At 37.3% G+C, this 24,354-nt stretch overlaps 2 protein-coding genes across 2 annotated transcripts; both read right to left on the bottom strand.

Annotated features, from left to right (window-relative positions):
* Positions 1-15,047: 15,047 nt before the first annotated feature.
* Positions 15,048-15,527, bottom strand: LOC145092504 (transcription factor). The gene has a single exon (XM_079030445.1). The coding sequence runs from the start codon at positions 15,431-15,433 to the stop codon at positions 15,203-15,205; it is 231 nt and encodes a 76-aa protein (XP_078886571.1). The 5' UTR covers positions 15,434-15,527; the 3' UTR covers positions 15,048-15,202.
* A 1,659-nt stretch (positions 15,528-17,186) lies between these two features.
* On the bottom strand, positions 17,187-18,172 carry LOC145095343 (uncharacterized). Its single transcript, XM_079033242.1, has 2 exons — positions 17,974-18,172; positions 17,187-17,758 (listed from the first exon to the last, which is right to left on the bottom strand). Exons 1-2 carry the CDS (start codon positions 18,170-18,172, stop codon positions 17,187-17,189), a joined length of 771 nt encoding a protein of 256 aa, XP_078889368.1.
* Between the last annotated feature and the right edge of the window lie 6,182 nt (positions 18,173-24,354).

Below are 24,354 nucleotides of genomic sequence, written 5' to 3'. Positions count from 1 at the left end.
GCGTTTCTTCCTCTATGTCGTCTTCTTCTCTTCTCTCTTCTCCGTTCGACTGCCTCACGCCACCACATGGGTGGCTGGGATTGAATGATTCTTCCGTTAGGAAGCCACTATGGTTAGAGGGATGCGGGTGTAGATTCTGTTTGGCCAGAAAAAGACCAGAGAAAAACCACCATGGTTGCCGGCCATGGTGGCTGTCGCTGATAACGTTGATGTTGCTCACCACTCCAAGTCGCCGCTGCCGCCGTACGCCACCAGGTGGGTGGCTTGGGTCCATTCTCAATCAGAATATGTGTGGCTAGTGATCGGATTTCACTAAAGGGCCACCACCACCACCACCGTGAGGTGGTGGCTGCCACCATGAACCACCACAGGCCACCCACAAGGGGTGGTTGTGTGTGTGTTTATTTTAGTGTAGTGGGTGTGTGTTTATTTTTGGTATTTTTTATTGTAATTGTAAATGGAATAATGAAAGAAATTGAAAACCACCACCTTAGCGTGGTGGCTGCCGCCTCCTGCTGCCACCGGCCGCCGTGTCGGGTGGCGGTGCGCTTTGCCTCTTGTGATAGATTCGTTTGGGGTACTAGAAATCCTAATGGGCTCAAAGGAGCTCTAATGGGCCCAATGAAGCTTAATGGACTCTAATGGTCCTAATAAAACCCTAAGGGGATTAATAATAATTTAGTGGGCTTAATAGGCCACATAAAGCCCTAATTGATCTAAAAGTCCAACAAATAAATAAATGGGCTAGTATATGGATTGGAAACCCTAATTAGGTTTTGGAAAACCCTAATGCAGGATAATCGGGACACACGAGAAATTATTTAATAACTTGGAATATTAAATAATAATCATTAACGGAAATTAATCTAAGAAATATTGGACTTAATGGATTAAGTCCTTAATGGGTTAAGTAGGAAACTTAACCCTAATCATCATTTTATGTGAAACCCTAATTTCACTTGGGTTTATTGTTGGGCCTTTCTATTGGGCCTAAATGATTGAGATAATAATGGACCATCCAAGAGCAAGCAATCGAACTAGAATAATTTAACGGGCTTAGGGTAAGGCCCATGTAAGGGGTTTAGGCCCAATTTGGAAATTTGGGCCATAGATGGGCCATAGTTTGGGCCTTAATAATTACATGATGTTGGGCCTCAGAATAAGACCATGTATAGGCCTAGGCCCAATTTGGAAAATTAGGCCATGTGTTGGGCTTTGATTCCTAGTTGAATTTGGGCCTACGGATTGGGCCTTGGGCATGAATAAACCAAGCTTGGGGTAATGTAATTATCCAAAGTAAGTGTTTCTGGTTATGTAGTGGGACCCAATTATTAATCGGGTGATGTTTTGATATTGACAGATCGGGAATCTGTCATCCAGCAGCTGGGGTTGAGTCTGCGAGACTTCAGCAGTGTGGGATTGTGTCTACGGGACTTCAGCAGTGTGAGGTGAGTTACCTTCCAGTAGAGGTGGGTCTACGGCCACAATGCCGGCCCACCAGTAGGAGTTGTTGTTAGATGATTGTCTTTGTGAATATTGTCTATGTTTGCTACTACCTATTATGTTTATGTGCTAGCATGATATGATGTTATGTGATAGTGGTAGTAGGGGGTGAAATAGTCCCCGGTTATCGATCGATAGGGCCGAATGGGTAGATTAGTACCCAACTATGCTAGACAGATTATGATATATGTGATATGATATTATGTGGTAGTAGTAGGGGGTGAAATAGTCCCCACTTACCGGTCGATAGGACCGAAGGGGCAGGCCAGCACCCAGATATGCTAGGCAGTATATGACTTATGTGTTTATGCTATGCTTTTATGTGGTAGCGTTAGGGGTGAAATAGTGCCCGGTTACCGGTTGAAAGACACCGAAGGGTAGGCCAGCACCCATATATGCTAGGCAGTATCCGGTCGAGAGCACCGTAGGGAAGCCCAGCACCTAGGTATGCTAGGCAGTATCCGGTTGAGAGGACCGAAGGGGATGCCAGCACCCAGATATGCTAGGCAGTATCCGGTCGAGAGGACCGAAGGGGTAGGTCGGGCACCAAGATATGCCTGACAGTGTATGTATGTTATATGATTGTGTGGTATGTGGTATGATGGGGGAACTCACTAAGCTTTGTGCTTACGGTTTTCAGTTTTGGTTTCAGGTACTTCGTTTTCAAAGGAAAGGAGCCGACTTGATCGCAGCGCATCACACTATGGTTTTCCGCACATGAGATCTTTGGGATTACACTCTGATATTGTTTTATGATAACATGTTTGATTATTTCTACTTTGGTTTGACATGACATAATATTACAGATGTTTTATTACAATGTTGGTTTTAAAATGACGTAATTAAAAATTTTTGGCCTGTATTTTTGGGATGTTACACCCTTCGTTCAGAGTTTTCCATGACAGACTTGGGCTCATTGAACTATTTTTTTGTGTATTTTAGTAACTAGAGACAATCATGGCATGTTTCTCTCTCAACAGAAATATGCCACCGACATTCTTGAAGGAGAAAACATGCATAAATGAAAACTGGCCCATACTCCTCCTGACACTTCAACTAAGTTTGAAGGCATCGCCCCTATCTCTGATCCCACTTTGTATCGCAGCTTTACAGGTGCTCTTCAGTATCTGACTTTTACTCGTCTGGATATTACCTACGCTATTCTGCTGAAATGTCTTTTGGATACTTTGATTCACAGTTATGGCTTTTGGAAATCCTGTTTTGTAATACTTATGGATTTTGAGATGGTTTTAAAAATGATAATTTTACTCTGATTTTAGGATGTTACAAGCAGCTCATATCAACCCTTCATTCAGAGTTCTCCATGACAGACTTGGGATCACTGAACTATTTTTTTGGGTATTTCAGTAACCGGAGATAGTCATGGCATGTTTCTCTCTCAACAGAAATATGCCACCGAAATTCTTGAGTGAGCCAACATGCATAAATGCAAACCAGCTTGTACTCCGCTTGACACTTCAACTTAGTTTGATGGCATCGCCTTCTGTCTCTGATCCCACTTTGTATCGCAGCCTTATAGGTGCTCTTCAGTATCTGACTTTCACTCGTCTGGATATTACCTACGTTGTTCATCTGGCATGTTTCCACACGCATGACCCCAGAGAGCCTCACATTATTGCTCTCAAACTTATTCTTTGCTACATTCAGGGCACTTTGGACCATGGTCTCTAGCATTTGCCTCCCTTTCTAAAGGCTTGATAGCTTACTATGATGCTGATTGGGCAAGTTGTCCATGCACTAGACGTTTCACCTCTAGCTATTGTGTTTTTCTTGGTCAGAATCTCTTGTCATGGTCTTCTAAACATAATGGGACCATTTCTCGATGTAGTGTTAAAGTTGAATGCCGTGGGGTTACGAATGCTGTTGCTGAAACTTGTTGGCTACACAATTTAATTCGCGAGCTACTTTATCCACCCTTGTCTGTCATGTTGGTTTACTGCGACAATGTTAGTGCTGTTTACTTATCTTTAAATCCAGTTCAACATCAACACACCAAATATATTGAGATTGATATCCACTTTGGGCGTGACATGGTAGCTTTGGGACAGCTTCGAGTTATACATGTCCCGTCTTCATCTCAGTATGCCGATATTTTCACCAAAAGGATGCCATCGACTCTATTTCTTTATTTCAAATCCTTTCTGAATGTTTGCTTGAGACCTGCCATTCTGACTGCGGGGGGATGTTAGTGTATATATTGTATGTATTATGCAGCCCATTTTGTTAGATGGGCTTGTCTTGTATTCAACCCATGATCTCATACCAGACCCATATTGTGTGTTTTGTGTATATATATATATATTGGAATGCATGACCTAAGGATAATTCATGGGAATTATGTGCATCAACAATTATTACAAGATATTTTAAATTCTTCTTAATTTATAAAAAATGTCAAATCAAACATTGCAAGTTTTATTAACTAAATATATACTTCTTTGATTAACTTTGGAAAACCAGAACTTTTCATTTGGTTCACTATAGTGGCAGTTGGTCAACACTAGTATATATTATCATTATCGTAACAATTAAAAAAATGAAATTTCAATAAGTCTTTTATATATTGTGTTGATTAACGATAAAGCCATTACTTTTTTTTTTTTTAAATAAAAGTGACTTAAAGGGCAACTGTTTAATAGAAAAAGACAATGAATCTATACTTATTTTGGACATTTGAGATTTTTGGCGAAAATATTCAGAAAATTCTATATATACATTTTGCTTATAAATGATAAAGTCATTAACGTTTTTCTAACATCAATGACATATATTATTATCTCATTATAATCTTATTGTATTCTCGTATCAACAAATGATATTATCTTACTATAATGTTATTGTTTTCTCTTAATGTTACATAGACTTATCTTACTGAGATAATACAATAACATCATAGTAAGAATACTATACGATAATACACTCTGTCAAATTATAATAAGGTAATATGTACTATTTGTTAGATAGAAGGAATCAATCTAATGATCTAGACATAGGTCTAACTGAGTTAGCTCATGTCTACACTCTTTCAACCTTTGGGAATTCCTGTTTCCTGCTTAAAGTTTAAATTAAGAAATCACCTCTTATTCTAAAATCGAAACACAATGATGATGTTTGGATAGAAAAGTATTTCTTTGTGACATGTGACTCTATCCCCAACGGAGATGTTTTGCCCAATATATGGGTTAAAAAGGATATGATCTTAATTTGTTATATTATAGATCCTGGAATTCACACTTACTTATTTTATTTGTTTTGATGTAGCTTTCATGTTCGAGGAAGTTGTTCCTTCTGCTGTGGATACTGAAGATAAGGTTGCTAGTTTTCTTGCTTTGTCTGTGGCTGATAGATCTTTCAAGTTTGAACATTCCAGCATCCAAGAAGGTTCTTCTACCAATGCTCCAATGGCTAATGGTAATGATCCTGCTTTTATACTTGCTTCATTTTGAGGATCCTAAATTAATGTGGATCTTTCGTAATGCATAGGATCTAAGGCCACACGCTCTAGTGTTTGCTTTTCCTTCTCTGATCTAGAAGATGATATGTCCAACGGTTTAATCATGGTTAAAAAGGAAAAGGCTTCCTCCTACCTTCCTCGAAAGAGACATCAAATTTATCTTACTGTCAAAACTATAGGATCTCGGAAGAGGAAGATTGCTGAGGGCACATATCTGACCCTGAAAAATCTCGGAGATGAGGAGACACTCAAGGAGCTGGTCTCCTTTTGTCAAGCTGTAAGTATTTCTTGAATTTTGATCTTTGTTTTTTGACTTTTGTTTTTTTTTTTGATGATATTCTCCTTTTAGGTCTCAGATCACATCTCCTAGTCGGCCGTTGATTTGAGGGTCAGGGATGAGAAGGCTGAGAGAGCCTTAAATGAGAAGGAGAAGGTTTGGAAGGAAACCAACGAGGATCTCTTGACGAAGGTGGAGTGGCTGAGCAAGGAGAAGGTAGAAAAAGAGGAGGACCATGCTTTGGAGATTGAGGAGGTGATTTCTGAGCTCAAAAGCAGTGCCCTTGAAGCCGTTTGGGAGGCAAAAATCAAGCCCATGGAGGATGTGGAGAATACAGGATCCTGAAATATAGCTAATTGGCGTGAAGCCCTGACTAAGTTGACTAGAAAGACTATTAATGTTGGCTAGGATCCTACAAAGAAGAAAAAGAGAGAAGAGAGGGAGAAGAAAGTAGAGGCGGAGGTGACTCCAGGTGGTGATAATCAAACCGTAGCGCAGATTTGGTTTAAAAACAATTTTAATAATTTGGGTGTGTAAGACAATATTTTTTGTGGGGTTGGAGGGCAACCCATTTTTATTTTAATGCTATGGTTGTTTACATATTATTTTTCATGATTTGGTTGTAGAAATAAGGTTAAAACAGGTTTTCTCAAAGGTTCTCAAAAAGTAAGGATGCTAAGGATTTTAGGATATATAATTTTTTTTTGGGATCTCGAAGATCTGATATAAAAACTTATCTGATCAGGATCTTGAAATAGTAAGGATCCTGATATTTGTTTTAAAGAAATAAGTTTTGATTTGAAAAATAGGAAAATATTATGTTTTCATTAGAAAATAAGGATATATAAAATCTGATAAGAGCTTCTTCCTTAGATTTCCATTAGACTTTTAGTTGTCTCTTTGAACTTCTCTTTAGGATTATGATCTTATCATCTTGAAGAGAATTCTTCTAAATATGCTCTTGGTAGATGATACCAACTTTAGAATTTTCTGGGGAAAAGTCCCAATTTAGGTTATACTGGGAAAGATTCCACATAGTAATTCATTTAGGGAGGATCTTAGCTTAGAGCCTCGTTGGGGAAAATCCCAACTTTAAGAAATATTAGGGAATATCCCAACTTAAAAAATACTGGGGAAAATTTCAACTTAAGATATACTGGGGAATATCCCATCTCAAGAAATACTGGGGAAAATCCCAACTTAAGATATTTTGGGGAAGGCCCCAAATTAAGATATTACGGGTAACATCCCAAGTTAAGATAACATGACAATGTTATAAACCGTAGATTAAACTTTAAGATCTTAACATATGTTAAAAAATAAGAGCATTTCAAAGTCACTAAGCATGAAATGATCCCTTTATTCACATCCCATATTTAGATATCATGCGTCCAAGCGAGGTGTAGAAAACTAAACACGGATGAAAGAGGTTATTAACTCTTTAAACCTTATAGGGGATTAAGTACCCTAGATCATAGGAGAGATGATCAATCTTTATACGTAGCGGCTAGGATCCTTGAGTTTCTTCATGTTGTAGATGTTAGCTTGGGATGGGCATTAGTCTGGATAATGCCCATCCGATACTTAAGTTAGTAATGATCTTAGAGATAAAAATTTAGTAAAAAGGGAAAAATGAAGGTAAGGAGTGGATGCATACCTTTTCTTTGTCATAATAAAATATTACGACTTTGACTTACATGAAATATACCTTGAGGTGTACAACGTTCCATTATCTTGGTAAGAGGTTCCTTATAGGGGTTCCTCATCCATAGCGTACCTTTTCGTTCCATTATCTGCCCCCAGTATGTGTCACACCCCCAAACCGGAACGACAGAAATGTTCGAGGGCGGAGGATGTCATGCCCAATATCACAACAATTGTACAATAGTAATCAAAGCAACAACAACCATTTCATTGATAACATATAGTTTACATTGTAATTGTTTTACATAAGTTTATCTTTCAAAAGAAAACAACAAAACTAAGACTTGACACTATGATGCTCCGTCTTCTCGAAACCTGTATGCAAACTTGACTTACTAATTTCCTGAGAATACAAGTAGTTTGAAAGAGTATTAGCATTAAAGTTGGTGAGTGCATAAGTATTTTTGTTGTAAAAGAGATACGTCCTTTTGTTCTTTGAAAAAATGAACTGTTGCCTTAGAGTCTTAAGACCAAGTTATATTTTTGTTTCTCATGTTATTAAAGAACGTTTCAAAATTTGAAAGACTAGTAAGCAAAATACGTTCATGGTGCGATTTCTCGGTGTGTACCTGTTAGTAAAGTTTTTAGATCAAACGGATCCACTACGTGTTTACTAAGATGCTATTTTCGTAAGTAAATCTCCATACTTAAATACTATATGTAGTTTTGTATGTGCATAAAATCCCTTTTTGTGTGGTTCTTAAGTCTCTAATGTTTCCAGAAAATCCTATATTTTCCATAAAGTGTGTTATAGCCTTTATTGAACCAAGGCCGAAATATGTAAGTATAAGCACCATACTTAGTTTACAAGTGTGTGGTTTTGCTATTAAGAAAACTAATTTGAAGATGTCCTCACTTTGCCAGTGATGACGCTTAACCTGGTAGATTCTATATTTTCAAAATGATAGTTTGTAGTCTTTAATGTATTAAGACTCCACTTTTGTAAGTAAATTCCCGTACTTAAAATAGTATACATGGTTTTAAATGTGCATAAAACTCCTTTTGGTGTGTGCGTATGTGTGTGTGTGTGGTTCTTAAGTCTCCGTAAACTTTATGTTTTGTTAATACCCCATGTGAGTTGTTATAACCATGCTAAAACTCGAAGACCTCGTACTCGACGTTCTTCAGGCGTCGGAATTGTGATGACACTTGTCATCACAGACCTGCCGGTCTAGCTGTTGCAAGCAGCTTAGGTGCGGGTTTGTCAGACCCAATATAGATCTATACACAACTATCACGCTCTCCCTACAAGAGATTCTGATTATAACTACAGGACTTTTCTGTGGTACTTAGGAGTACCCCGAAGGAGAATACCTCACAAATTTATTCATTAACAAGTTTACATATTAAGCAACCAAAATCCCTTTTTGTTTGTAAAAGTATGTGTTTTCCTTTTTGTGTATGTGAATGTGACTAACAAACTATACCTATTATAGTTTAATATGAATGTTTTGTTATGATGTAAAACCTTTATAGTTATGATTTTTATTCCTTAGTGAAATAAAATGGCAATAAAATACTAACTATACTTAACCCTAGTATTACGTAATTTGCTCGACATGTTACAAAGTGTGAATAACTCTTAAAATTGTTTTTGGTAATTTTACTCTCTATTATCCCTATTTTAGAATATTTATAGAAAAATTATCGTAAGTCAAAAAATGAGCCCGTAAACTCCGAAAGTTTGGAAAGAGAGTCTACTATGTTCATAAAAATTCTTATAACTTTTGGTGGTCTCAAACCAGTGTGAAAACGTTCATTTTCACAGACTGGTCCGAATACGTTGCTGCAGTGACAGACAGTTTTCTAAAGATCACTATAAATTGTAGAAAAATCGTATGGAGATGTGCAAGTAGTCATTTTAAAGGTATAAACCTGAAATATTTGCATATTGAACAGTTTTAAAAAATATTAAGTTTAAGTTGGGTAAAACAATTCGTGAACAGGTCACAACTTTTCAGTTGTAAGCTGTCAAGTTATGTTTCAAATATGTTTTGGTGTTTTAACTTGTATCCCCCCCACTGAAAACTAAATAAAACTAGAAAATGTAGGGTTATGAACTCACCTTGAGTGATTCTGGGAAGAGTGGAAGGTCGAACACGAGGAGTATCAAGTCAAGAACACTTGATGAACACGTGAGAGTTTGGATGATCCTAAGAACGATTTTTGGTGTTAAGATATGAGTCAATGATCCAAGATTGCTATGAAATTATGGAATGACACTTGAGTTTAGATGGAATACTTTCCAAAAAGTGCAGTAGCAACTCAAGAACACTTGCACAAGGTGGTGGAAGGTAGAGAGAAAGAAGCTTTCTTGAGGTGATTTTATTGCGAATATTGGCTCGTATATGATGTAATATGTACCGAGCTTCATTAACCATTTGCCTATTCTTCTTGAAATTTCTAGTTTTCTCATAACATTCTTAATAGGATAGTTAGTTTTTACATGTATGGTATGAGGTTCAAAATAATGTCTTAATTTGGTAGAAGCCGTAACTAGTGCAAGTATTAGTTTTTCGATATAAGAATACTTGGTCTTAGGATCCAAGTGACTTTTACTTACATAGTAAATAGGATGTTGATCCTCGTTGAGATCCTTGTCCAGGACTACACTTACAACATCTAAGGATACTGAAAGATATAGGAGGATTGGCTCCCCATCTAATGGTTTTACCAATAAGGGTGCTGAACTTAAGTACTTTTTGAGTTCTTGGAAGGCATGTTGATGTTCCTTGGTCCATTCGAACTTTTTATTATTCTTTAAGATATCGTAGAAAGGTTTTCATCTTTCTGAGGATCTTGAGATGAACCTGTTAGCTGCTACTATTCAATTCATTCTCCTGATATCTTTGGTCAAAGCTGGGGATCTTAGATCAATTATGGCTTTGATCTGTTCAGGACTCACTTCTATTCCCATTTTGGTGACTATGTAACCAAGGAAATTTCCTGCCTTCATTCAAAAGTAACATTCAACTTCATGTTGTATTCATTTAGTATATCGAAGGCTTCTTTAAGATCCATGAGGTGATCTTTAGCTCTTTTAAATTTGACCACCATGTCATCTATGTAGACTTCATGTTGTCCCCCAGTTTGTCCTTGAACATTCGATTCACCAGTCTTTGGTACATTGCCCTTGCATTTTTAAGACCAAAAGACATAGCAATATATCATAATATACATGTAGGGGCTATGAAGGAAATATCTTCATGATCGGATGGTTCCATTTGTATTTGTTAGAATCCAGCCGAGGCGTCCATGAATGTTAGTAGCTCATGACCTATCGTGGCATCTATCATAGAGTCTATTTGTGGCAAAGGGAAACCATCCTTAGGGAAAGCCTTATTGAGATCCGTGTAATCTATATACACTCTCCATTTTCCATTCTTCTTTTGTACCACCACCACATTCACTGGTCATCTTGGGAACTTTACCTCTTTAATAATTCCTATCTTGAGAAGTTTTTCAATTTCTTTGAATGATTTAGTTCCTTTCGGGTGCGAATTTCCTTTTTTTATGTATAGGCCTAAAAGAGGGATCTATATTGAGTTTATGAGTTATAATTTATTTATTTATAGCTGTCATATCCTTGTGTTTCGATGAGAAGGTTCTATTTCTATCTTTTAAGAACTTTAGTAAGTCTTGCTCGATTTGTTCTAGTATCGGGGGTCCTATGAGGACTTTGGGTAGGCATCTTAATGCATTGATGGTATGTCGATGGAATCGCTTTCATGCCATGGATCCATGGCCTACCTAGTATGACATTATAGGAAGACAAAGCATCGGTAACATAAAAGCGTTGCACAGAATTTACATATTCGATGTAAATAGGCAGCTTGATTTCTCCAATGGTGTGCTTCATTTCACCGCTGAATCCTATTAGCACTGATGATCTTCTGATTATTTTGGATTTTGGGATGTTCATCTTGGTTAGATCGTCTAAAAGTATGATGTTCACTTCGGATCCTTCGTCTACCAGGATCCTTCTGACGAAGTGATTGGCGATGTATAAAGTAATCACCAATCCATCGTGGTCAGGATCCTGGATGTTTTCTCTATCATGTTCATCGAAGATGATCTCCTTGTTTTTTGTTATCAACATGCTCTTTTGGGTTCTTTCTTCCCTTTCCGTCTTGGATACTTCGGCATGTCTTTTATCTGCAGAATAAGAAGTTCCACAAATGTCAGATCCTCCGAAAATAACGTTGATTACCTTGGCATCCAAGGGGGGAGGGATCCTAGTTTTTCCAGAATCTTCGTAGGATCTTGCTCTTTTTCTTTGGATCTTTCTTTTCTTCATCATATGACCTCTTTAAGATATCCTTTGCTCTAGAGATAGCTAATTTCCTTCATGAGGGCTATGCAGCCCTCAATGTTGTGGCCAAAATCCTCGTGATATGCACAACACTTGGATTTGTCTTTCTAGCCGTTTGATTTCTCTCATTTTCTTGGCCATCTTTTTTTGTCCCTAAGATCCTGCATATCAAATATCAGACCCGAAACATCCATAGAAAAGCGGTAATCAGTAATCTTGGGGAATTGGTCTTCCTTTCCTTCATTGTTAAGGGCATTAAACCTATGATAATAGGGTTTGGAATATGGTTTTGACTTATATGATCTTTGGGTCGAGGATTCAACCTTCCTATTAGGGTTATCATAGGAATTTGGTGTGCTAGCCCTCTTTTGTATATCTTTGTCTTCTTCCAATCTGATGAATCACAGTGCTCTGCTTCTGACTTCATCCATTCGTTTGCATGGAGTCATCACAAGGTCTTCGTAGAATGGGGAATCCTTCTTTAGGTGCATCTTAAAGGCTACCGCGGAAGTGTCTATGTCGATGTTCGATATGTTCAACGCTTCCCTGCCAAGCCTGGTTACAAAGTCCCTAAGAGATTCTTTAGGATCTTGGACCACTTAATAAAGATCACTAGTGAACCCCTCGAATATCCTGCTACAAGAAAACTGATTATTGAAAATATTAACTGAGTGAACAAAAGAGTTAATAGAGTAAAGCATGAATAGGGATGAAAGTGGGTCCAAACCCGGACTGATTGACCCGAAATCGTAAAACCCGGAAACCAGAATTGATGGATTATAAGAACCGAGAACCGGACCGGTGGTATGTAAAGTGGGTATTGAACCGGGTGGAACCGGAAATGGATAATTGGAGCCAGATTCGTGTATTAGAACCGGAAATAGCCGGAAACCCGGAAATGGAACCGGAAACCTAGAATCATGATTGTGACACACTTGGAAAATGAAAGAGAAAATAAATTATGAACCTATATTACTTTCAAATTGGTATAAAATAAGCTGTACATTTATCATTTACGTAGTTATGAACAAACTAACTTATTTTTCTGTACTATTTTTTCTATAATACCTATCTTATTTTCATGACGAGACAAACATATACAAACTGGTCCATTTATGTGATTTTCAAACATAAATGAACCATGAATCAATGCTTGTCATATGTTGCGATATAATACAAATTTATGTGATTTTCAAACTGGTCCATTTATATATTACACCAATACATAAGAAGTTATGATAATACTTTAATGATGAAATTTCAATCTGAGAAGTCCATACTAGTTGAACTATCTTATAAAGTGGGACCACTTGATGTTAATGGTGAAGTAGGTTACTTATCGCAAGAAGTTTGCAATTAAAATCGTTACCAATGTTAATAGAAAGTTTATTTTTGAGTCCCTCTGTGGTCAATGTCGATCGCAAGAGATGAGCAAATTTTTTTTTGAGTAGCCCTTTTCGTCGATTAGTAACATTAGTAGACATATATTTTTGAGCAACCCTTTCAAATTCCGGTTCCCTAGCCTACTAAACCTGATTCCTCTTTTTTATTTATTTATTTATTTATTTTTTGTGTGTGTGACAAATCCAGTTCTAAAATCCGAAATACTCGGACCCATTGGACCCGTACCCGGAATACCTGAACCCGAATAAGGCTAATTTTTAAACCCCATACTCAGACCGTTTATGCATTTTCTGGTTATCCCGGTTTCGGTTTCAGTCCGGGTCTTGTTTTCTGGTTTTATAACTCATCCATAAGGAGGAACATCGAGAAGCCATTTCAAGGCTGATCCTGTAAGAGTTGAGCCAAACCCTTGCATAAATAGGCTTCCTTTAAGTGTGATGGAATGAGAATAATTTCCATTTTCTATCTATATTGTGCTATGTGTTCCTCAAGATCTATGGTTCTATTGTAAGGTTTCATGCTGGGAGTTTGGAAGCGCTTTTAAACTTCAGTATCGGCTATCAAGGGGATAAATTTTGATATCCTGTGACTGGTGGGGGATACTTTCGGTATAGGTTGGACCACCTGTGGTACACCCGAGATCACCTGTCTTAGTTGCTGGAGTTCTTTGGCTATAACTGGACGTATTCTTGCATCAAGATTCATAGAGTTAGTATTAAAAGTGTTACTTTCAAAGAAGTTATCGGTATTTATGTTATTAGGGGTATTGAAAGTTTCGTCAAGATCTTAGATCATAGGAGTTCGGTTATTTGGGATTGCACCCCCGACTGGGGTAACAACGAATGTTGGAGCTGTAGTTTCCCTAGGGATCCTGTGTTATCAAAATTCAGGATCCTGGGTTGCAAGATTGAAAGTGTCGCCTCCTGGGGTTTATGGATCTCTGACCTTATCTTTTCCACCTCCTTGAGCAACGTTCTGTTGTCTTCCTGTTGCTGAGCCACCTGCTGCGTCAACACCTTCATCATCGAGAAGAGTTCGTTGTTAAAGATCGATACAGGAGGATCCTGAGATCCTAGGGATCCTAGAGTCCCATGGCTAGTGATTGGAGAAACGCTCTTCTTCGATGTATCAGAAGTTTTCCTTTGACCAGGGGGTCCGCTCGGAGGTGGTGGAAGATTGTTCAAAGAAATAGGAGGAATAAAAGAAGAAAATATGGTTGATTGTGTAGACATAATTTTCGAGAATTATGAACACCACGGCTCCACGGTGGGCGCCAAATTGTTTTGATAAAAAATCAATCAAGTGAGAATCAACCAAGTTATATGATAGACTGTGATGTTGTAGCTATTATGAGAATCAAATTGAGATCAAGATGACAATAGTGATTTACAAGGAAAACCCTTGATCATTGATAGGGTCTCCGTAGGAACGGACGCAAGAATACATAATAGGTGTTTCGAGGTTGAAGACGTGTTGACGGTGCATAAAAAATAAATAAAAATCCAAAAAAAATCCAAAAAAAATCAAAAATTTTTCTACTGCATGCAGAAAAAGTAGGTGTTGTCGGTGCCACACCGGGACACCAAGCAAAACCGTCCATGGGTCTCCGACATAAACCTTAGGTGGTGATAATGATCACTTGTCTTATTTGATTTTATTGATTAGAACGAAAATTACAAAAACAATGATAAGAGTACAAGTATGAATGTTTCAACGATTTTTGTTTGTCTTAGAGTGTCAAGTTATTTACTTCGGTTAGAATATTAATATGATACGTAATATCTTATCAATAAATTATTTATAACAAACATTCAAAACATATACAAAAATGATATTTACGTAAATAAACTAATTTAATTTATTTCTTAGATATATAAATCCAAAGCTTTTATTTGCATGAAAAAATAATTTTGTGTAAGAAGAAAATAACAGGAGTACAGTATGCAAGAAAGGGTTGCCACCCTAGCCATGTGCAAAACTTCATGAATCACCAATAATGGCAATAATGGCGTTCACATGCATGTATAACTTGATGTGATACTATCATTTATGTTGATATAGTTTTTACATGTCTATATATAAGACATATACGTATATAATGGTCTAATTTTAGCTGTTAAGAAGTATAATACATCTTGATATATGTACGTGTCTCCATATCTTAAACCACTTTTTCTTGATCTTCGATAAATTGAAACTTTGATTTCAATTTGTTTCCGAACATCTATGACATTATTTTACTGTAATGATGAATGATGATATCTAACTGATTTCCACATAGAATTCAAACATGAACTCAGATCTAACCAATACAAACATGAACGTCACGATCCTGTATTTACAAACACGAATCAAGCACTCAAAGTCGACTATGAGAAAAATAAAAACAACGGTTTTACAAATAAACCACATGAGAATTATCAATTATATGAATCATATATTATCAACCACAATATAATTAGGGCCTATATTTGGCTTTAAAATATATTAAAAAAATATAGAACATGACAACAAAAAGAGGGGATTTCTAGGATCGATAAACATCAGAGAGGGCTTGAAGCACATCAACCTGTAACTTGAGATGCATAATGTAATTGGCCGTATGATCAAAAAGTCGATCTGCATTCAACCCTCTTCCTCCTGGTATAAGCTTTTGCAACTTCTTCACTTTCCTAAGCACCGTCCCATTAATTCTTCTTGTTCTTTTTCCTGTTCTCAAACTAGCTTTTACCCTCACGAATCCACCATTGTAGTCCATACTCAATCTGTCGACTGAACTCTTGTTTGGGAATCTTGAAATTAGTAGAAGAGAGAGAATTAGGGTTAAGGTGTGTGGACATGATAAAGGAAATGGGGTTTATATTTATATGAAAGAATGATGGGTAGGAGCCAAAAGGAGAACATGTGAGCCCAATGCAAGCATATGTATGAGTTAAAACTTTGAAAAAGATTTGATTTGTAATAATCTATCAGAATTTTGGAATTTTATTTATTTAGTTCTTAGTTTTAGATTTTATAGTATTGTATGTACGCATTTTGATTATATTGAAACGTTTGTGAGAGCATATAAGAGCTAATTACATAAGAACAAATACCCACGTTTAGAGTTAAAAACAAATACTATGGAGTTGTATACTCGAAATTATTGAAGTAGTTGCCCAACTCTAGATTTTTTGGTATATGTTGCTAGTAAAATTATGCAACTCATTCAAAAAGACTCTCTTTTAATTAATATATTTTGAAAATATTTAATATTATTATATCATGTTGATTTTCTTAACAATATACTTACAAATTGTTTAATATTGTTGCATTAAATCAATGTGTTCGCATGATTTAAGAAATTCAAATGATTTTAATTAAATTACCTATGCAAGTGAAATTTACAACGATTAGCTATGAATGCTTGTTTAATTAATTGAATTATGAACAAAAACTTCAAAAATAATTTAATAAGTTAACTCACTTGACTTTAAAACCACTCCGATTCAAGTTGTAATGATCTAGGATTTTTTTGGACCTAACGAAAATTTTATTGAACCACTGCCTATGAAGATACAAGGCATGGAAGCCCAATACAAAAAGATTAACAAGACATTACAAAGCACTAAACCGAGAGCAAATCCAGTCTACCCAATTACAATCCTCTTTCCCTCCTCTGTGTTTCACCCAACTAAACACAACAATAAGGATATTATCCGCTAGCTTGGGAGCATTAATAATAACAATATTGAACACCTTATCATTTCTCGCCTTCCGGATACACCAAAGGCATCCATACAAAATAGCTCCAAGGATATTTTTTTTTGGGACAATTGCCCCAAACAGTAGCAAACTTTAAGATATCTCCCACCGTATTAAACTACAACGATGTGATGCTGCACCACTTCCAAATCCAGCTCAAGGACTAGTGAGCATAATGACAACTAACAAGGGAATGATTGGTATCATCCCGCCCTCCATCACAGAAATGGCAAGAGGAGTTTCAGACCAAAATACCCCTCCTTGAAAGAGCACCAACAGAGGGGATCATGTCTATAGAAGCTCGCCACACAAAAGCGTTGACTTTCAAAGGAACCATATTAAGCCAAATTATTGGATTATCTACCTGTTTTGTCAACTTTAAGTCAATTAAGGCTCTTAGATCACTTACATAATAAGATCCATTATTTGAAAGTTTTGAATTCCAAGTATCTGGGGAGTTTTTGATGTAGATCGAGTTCAATACTCCAACTAAATTAATCTCCAAACTGCCGCTAGGAGCTTTCTTCCACCCCTATTTGATTCCATCAACGGAGATCCGTTCAATCATAAAACACTACTTCTTCTTATCAAGATTGAAAAGCAGGGGAAAACGAGATGCTAGAAACTGTCCAATCGTCCAACCACATGAGCGTATTGGAGCCAGAACTGGCATTTACTTAAATAAACAAGGACAGGTCGATACCAATTTTTTGAATTTCCTCGATGACTGGAACAATGCTAAACCTTGTTCCTTTGAGAGTTATTTTTCACCCAAGACTAAATCGGTTTCCTATAACTGTTATGCACCCTACATATGACCCTTTTCCACAACATATTTGTATCCATTTTGAAATGCCACAACCATTTGAAGATAAGAGCCTAAGTAAGGGACAACAATGACCCCACCCCGATGCCTCCTCTCTCCTTCGCCCTAAGAACAACATCCCACTCCAGCCAACATTTTTTTTCTTGTCATCACCTCCTCCCCACCAAAAGTTTCTCTGCAGCTTTTCGAGATAATCCACTACATATTTAGGAACTTTGAACAAAGAAAAATGGAATAGAGGAAGACTTCCAAGAACCGATTTGACAAGACTCAACCGACCACCAAGAGATAAAGTCTTTTCTTTACAAACGGAAAGTTTGGATTGAACCCTCTCGATTATAGGCCGCCAATTGCGTTTGAGAGACATATTCGCCTCAAACGGCATCCCTAAGTAGTTAAAGGGGAGAGAAGCCGTGTCACAAACAAGCATCCAAGCACAACTAGCCACATCATTGTTGGAAACACCGATACCATATACTTTGGACTTGTCGAAGTTAACCTTTAACCCGAAGGCTGCATGGAAACATTTTAAAATCCTAACAAGAGTTGAAAAATTAGAGCTCGCCCACTCCCCAAAGAAGAGCGCGTCATCAGCATAGAACAAATGCGAAATCGAAGTACCGCTTGGAATTTTGACCCCTTGAATAAGGATTGATCACAGGAAAACTTTATACTTATGTTTAAGCCTTCCATGTCAATAATGAATAGAAAAGGTGAAAGCGGATCACCTTGTCGAACCCCTCTCATAATGGGAAATTCTTTAGTTACCGACTCATTGGTAATAACCGAAGCTCTAGAAGATGAGAGACAACCCTTGATCCACTGAATCCAAATATCACCAAAACCCATTTGCCTCATAACCAAAAGAAAGTACTTCCAATTTATGTAGTCGAAAACCTTGTCAAAATCAACCTTAAAGAGAAACATCTTGTTTTGACTCTTTTAGCCCAATCACTACAAGAAAAACATGATTTTGCTTAGGATGGAATCCGTTGCGAAAAGTTGAAATTTCGTTCTAAAAGACAAATAGCAACGAAATTTCCGACGACCGATTTCCATCCCAAAGAACCTTGTAATGAGGGTTTGCTACGGAAACACTCATTCCGTCACAAATATGACAACGTAATGAAATTTCTTGTAGATGGTATTCCGTCATGTATTCCGTAGTAGGATTTCATCACAAATTATGTGGTAGTTCTTCCATCATAAATTTCGATGTAGTTAATCCCTAGCAAAATCCGTGGTGATGAATCCCTAGAAAATGCCATGGTGGTGATTCCCTAGGAAATTCCATGGTGGTGAATCCATAGGAAATTTCGTAGTGATGAATCCCTAGCAAATTCCGTGGTGATGAATCTCTAGAAAATTCCGTGGTTGTGGATCCCTAGCAAATTTGGTGGTGATGAATCCTTAACAAATTCCATGGCGATGACTCCCTAGCAAATTCCATGGTCATGAATACCTAGCGATTTCAGTGGTGTATATTATATAGCAGATTCCATAGGGACGGATAAATAATTGATTTGTAAATTAAATCCAAATTATTTTGTAGTAATATATGAAAAACAAAAATAACAAAAAAAATCAAATAACAGTATGTCATAAAATAATATAGTAATTATTTATTACATGAAAGTGGCTACTATAAAATAAATACTTTGCAATAAACATATCAACACTTTATGACCTACTAATTTTGTTGTTCTCTAATAACATTAATAAGATCCATTTCCGATTTCAGTTGTTTATCAAGTTGCTCGACTCTTGCGTTGTATTGGTCTTCTTGAGCCTTCATTATTTCTTTAAGCTCTTCATTTTTCTCTTTTTGTTTATCAACAAACTCCCTCAATTCTTCCATTTCATCATTTTTTTCGGGAACGTAAGATACATCCGTTTTACCATTAATATTGGGAACCGCCTTTGCAAAAGAGCGTAATCCATAAAATCTTTTTTTTGTCATGACCACCAATAACATCATAAAGTATTTTGTCATCCTCAAATCTAGTACATTCAACTTCCAACTCTTCAAGTTTTTCTATATATGCCGCCTACAAAATAATAATAATTTAAGTTAAAAGATATCAAAGTTATGAATGACATTAAGGACTAGCTACAATATAAAAGTTTAATTACACTCAAATGAATATTACATGAATTTATCTATCTTTTTCCTTTGTAAGTATGACGCCATCGTGATTCTTCGTGTGTGTATACTGGAACAATTCACTATAGGGTGGATCACGTCCTAATTTACTCTTCTACATAAATACCACAAAATGTAAAACATACAAATAACCATAAACATTGATGTACCATTAAAAAAAATTACCAAATCAAAAGATATCTTTAAATGATTTGCAGATCCAGCGTTATGGGTAGGTTGTGCTATTCCATCATCCACACCATACACCTATTTTTCTTGTTCTGTTCGGATTTTAGCTTGTATTCATCTGTATTCCATTTTGCTTGCCAGGAGTTCCAGACTTCTAGTGAAATATGAGTTGGTTTAAAGGCATGTGAGTTTCTTTGTCGGCTCCACATGTTGTAGAGATGTTGGTCATAACTTTGTGTCACTTTACTTGCCTAAGCTTGCCTCACCAACGAGTCTATTGTTTCACCCATCAACATTTTTTCTACATATTAACAATATAAACATAAGTTTAAATGTAATTGTTTAGCAAACAACATTTATCACATATAGTTAACTACCCAAAACTCCTCCCAATATAATTCGCTCATTTCTTTGCTTACTTTTCCCTAAGTGTAATCTTTTGGATCTACTCTTTGTAAAAAGGACCGACTACTAATGTGTGCAGAAGGTTCTGGTGGCATGTGCATGTAAATAATCATGTGATCGTTTTAGGTTTGAATTAATATGTATGTGTACACCAAAAGGTTATACATAGAAAAAAGTTGTAAGATATGATTGGTAACTCATGTTTTTTTTGCCAAACATGAACATTTAAACGTTCATTTAGTCCACAATCTTCAGAGGAATTGTTTTCACATTCTATATTTTCCATAACAAATTCATTCACGGTTGGTTGTGTTGGTGATGGGGTAGATTCTGGGGTAGGTGTTGGGATAGATGCATATGTTGAGGATGTGGTAGTTCCTTTAGGTAAGGAGGATGTGGTAGTTACTATAGTTGGTGAGGATTGTAGTGTCGATGAAGGTGTTGAGACCGTGGTAGTAAATATAGGTGTTGATGATGTGGTAGTCGGTGTGGGTGTTGAGGATGGTTTCGATGATGTAGGTGCTAAAGTTTTGGTTATAGATGTAGGTGTTGAATATGGTATCGATGGTCCAGTTGCTGAAGTTTTAGATGTATTTGTTAAGGATGGTGTGGATGTTGTAAGTGATGATGAGGAAGTGGTAGTGATCGTTGGTGTTAATGATTTAGGTTTAAGGATTTTGGTGCTAGATGTTATAGGTGCATTAGATGTTGTCACACCCCCAAACCTGAAAGGCGGAAACGTTCGGGGGCGGATGACTTCATGTGGTAACGTAACAAATGAATACATAGTAAAGAAAGCAATACAACCATCATATATATAATTGAAAGTTTACATTTGTCAAAAGTTACATGTTCAAAACTCAATTACAATATGATGTCAAAAATACGAGATTAAACTGGCGCCGCAGCATCCCTTCATCAAAAGCGTAATGAATACCTGAAATTACTGATTTCCTGGGACATACAAGTAATTTTGAAAGAGTAGATCAGCATTTAAGCTGGTGAATTTCATAAGTATTTAAGTGACAATGTTTGAATGAAATGAAATGTTTTATCTTTGTTTGTTTGTGTTTAGAAAATCCTATATTTTCTACTAGTATAAAAGTAGCCTTCACTCAAGACCAATGTTTGTTTCCAAAATGTATGTGAGTGTAAAATAACCAATGAGTTTGAAAACCTTGTAAATCAATGCATTTTTAATACCCCATGTGAGTTTTATAACCATACTATTGACTCAGAATGCCTATACACAACGTTCTTCAGGCGTTGGAATGTTATGACGTTTGTTACCCCAAACGGTGGACTGCAGCTAACAGTCAGGGCGCGGGTTGTCAAGCCCGTATAGATCTATACACAAACACCATGCTCCCCCTACAAGGGATTCTGGTATATAATACAGGACTTGAAATGTGTACTCGAACGTACATGAAGTTAGTGTCTCACAAAACCGTGGTATAAAAACAGATCTACTTGTTAAAATGTTACGTTTGTTCTTGTATACAAAAGTAAACTTCTTGAAATTCATGTTTCTAGAAAATAAGAGTTAGAAATTTGTTCGTAAAACTATACCTATTATAGTTTTCTAAAAAGTGTATCCTGTTTGTTTAGAAATACCTAGAAAAAGAATCACTTGTTTATGAAAGCATAGATTTTTGGTGTAGAGTCTAAGATAGACAAGAATAATCTAAGAAAAGTTTAGTTTATACATGCATTACAACAAATTTATATTTCAAAAGATAGAATGCTATTTTAACATATGTTATATATATGAAAGTTCCTTAAAGGTTTATAAATCGCACGTGATTTGGATATATAACAGCATATAAAAGAGTTTCTTTATGTAACACACGATAATACTCGTGTGTTTTACTTGTAATCCCCCCATTGAAAGCATATAAAAGCATTTAGAATATTTAAAAAGGTTGATTAAGGGGTATGAAACTCACTTGAAAGTTTGAAGATAGCGAGATGGAAAACCGGGCAGAGTTTCGTCTCGGGAAACGGATTTTCCTCGGGATTCTCGGGAATCTCGGGAGTAAAATCGACCCTCGGGACTTGAGCAAAAAGACCAGGGCTTCGGGTTTGAACGGCCACGGAAAACGAGGCAAGATTGTGAGAGAGAGGAGAGAAATGAGCCCTTTTCTCGGAAGCCCTCGCATCCTATTTATAGGAAGGCTGGTCTCCCTCGGTACGCGGGGCGTACGCTCGTACGCAGCGCGTGCGCGTACGTCATGCATGACCGAAGCCTCGACTGCCTCGGATTCGGATGGGACGAGTTGCTGGGTACGCGGGTCGGATGGGACGGCGGGTCGGACGGGACAGCGGGTCGGACGGGTCGGATACTTCGGACGGGTCGGACGGGTCGGATAGGGCGACGTGGACGATCAGAGGCCAAGTCTCTCGGGTACGCTGGGTGTACAGGGGTACGCAGCGCGTACCTCGGATGAGGACGCTGACTCCCCTTCGGATAATGTCCGAATTTTGATTTAAATAAATAATTAATTTATTTAATAAACTTTAAAAATTCATATCTTCTTCATACGAACTCCGTTTTCGATGGTCTTTATATCCACGCGTAGGTGAGACTACGCTCTACAACTTTCGTTTAGACTCCGTCGGCAAATTCCGAAATTATTATTTTTTTATTATTTATTATAAACTCATCGTGTTTAAGGAATTTCTTTGAAAATTCATAACTTCTTTATCTGATGTCGGTTTTTGCCAGACTTTTTACCACTGGAATACCATTGTCGAGACCTTCGATTCTCATTTAGGTCATTCTGGCCAAAAGTCGCTCGATCTCCGATTCGAGTTTTTAGCTGTCTGTTGCTAAGCCGAAATTGGAAAAATCATAACTTCGCTATATGAAGTTGGATTTGGGCGTTCTTTTCACGTACGATCATGGTTCACAGACATTTAAACATAGAAGGAAATTAAATAGAACTATTTGTACATTTATTATGAAAGTAAATTTTATTACTCAAAAGTGGTTACAATACTTGACCCTTTTTGGTCATTTACAAAGAGTTGAAATATCGGGTTGTCACATCATCCCCCCGTTAGAGAGAATTTCGTCCCGAAATTTAAAGTAGTAAAGATACTAGTGAACATGAAAGAGATGAGAGTACTTTTGTTTCATCTGATCTTCACGTTCCCATGTGAATTCAGGTCCCCGCTTGGCGTTCCAGCGAACCTTCACGATGGGTATGCGACTTTGTTTTGTTTGTTTGACCTCTCGGTCCATGATTTCTACTGGTTCTTCCACAAAGTTGAGGCTCTCGTTGATCTCGATCTCGTCGAGTGGAATAACAAGAGTCTCGTCGGACAGACACTTTTTCAAGTTTGAGACGTGGAAGGTTGGATGGATGTTACTAAGTTCGCGCGGTAGGTTAAGCTTGTAAGCCACAAGGCCGATTCTGGCAAGAATCTCGAAAGGCCCTATGTATCTTGGATTTAGTTTCCCACGCTTTCCAAAGCGTATTAAACCCTTCCACGGTGAGACCTTTAATAAGACGTGGTCTCCTACCTGGAATTCCAAAGGTTTCCTCCTTTGGTCAGCGTAGCTTTTCTGTCGGTCTCTAGAGGCTTTCAATCGTTCACGAATCTAAACGATCTTCTCTGTCGTTTCTCGTATGATTTCCGGACCGGTGAGAGTGCTTTCAGGAACTCTTCCTCTAGCTAATTGGGTATCGCCAACTTCAGTCCAGCACAGAGGGGATCTGCACTTTCGACCATAGAGGGCTTCAAACGGAGCAGCCTTTATGCTTGTATGATAACTATTGTTGTATGAAAATTCGACAAGGGGTAAATGAATATCCCATGCCTTTCCAAATTCAATCACACAGGCTCTCAGCATATCTTCTAAAGTTTGTATTGTTCTCTCACTTTGTCCGTCTGTTTGTGGGTGGTAGGCTGTACTCATGTCTAGCCTAGTTCCCAGGGAACCTTGTAGTGACTGCCAGAATCTTGAAGTGAATCTACTATCTCGATCGGAGATAATGGATATCGGAACACCATGCAGTCGCACTACTTCCCTTAAGTAAGTTCTTGTAAGCTTCTCCATTTTGTCAGTCTCCTTGATGGGTAGGAAATGCGCGGATTTGGTCAATCTGTCGACAATGACCCATATGGTATCGAGTCCACTTGTCGTCTTGGGTAACTTGGTTATGAAGTCCATAGTAATCCGCTCCCATTTCCATTCTGGTATCTCTGGTTGTTGTAGTAATCCTGACGGTTTCTGATACTCGACCTTAACCTTAGCGCAAGTAAGACATTTACTCACGAAGGTAGCAATTTCTGCTTTCATGTTAGGCCACCAGTACAGCTTCTTAAGATCCAGATACATTTTATCTGAACCCGGGTGAACGGAATA

Source organism: Lactuca serriola, chromosome 3, assembly GCF_051521515.1.
Source record: "Lactuca serriola cultivar US96UC23 chromosome 3, Lser_US96UC23_V15, whole genome shotgun sequence".
NCBI classification, from domain to species: Eukaryota; Viridiplantae; Streptophyta; class Magnoliopsida; order Asterales; family Asteraceae; genus Lactuca; species Lactuca serriola.
Note: the sequence above shows the minus strand (reverse complement) of the source record. Positions and strands in the feature narration are given on the sequence as shown.

Bases quoted from the DNA above. Each gene is read 5' to 3' on its own strand.
- LOC145092504 (XM_079030445.1), bottom strand. From the start codon at position 15,433: ATGGACTACAATGGTGGATTCGTGAGGGTAAAAGCTAGTTTGAGAACA.
- LOC145095343 (XM_079033242.1), bottom strand. From the start codon at position 18,172: ATGTTTCTCTTTAAGGTTGATTTTGACAAGGTTTTCGACTACATAAAT. The intron at 17,759-17,973 runs GTGATCCGCTTT...GTTTCCATGCAG, and splicing joins TATGAGAGGGGTTCGACAAG to CCTTCGGGTTAAAGGTTAAC.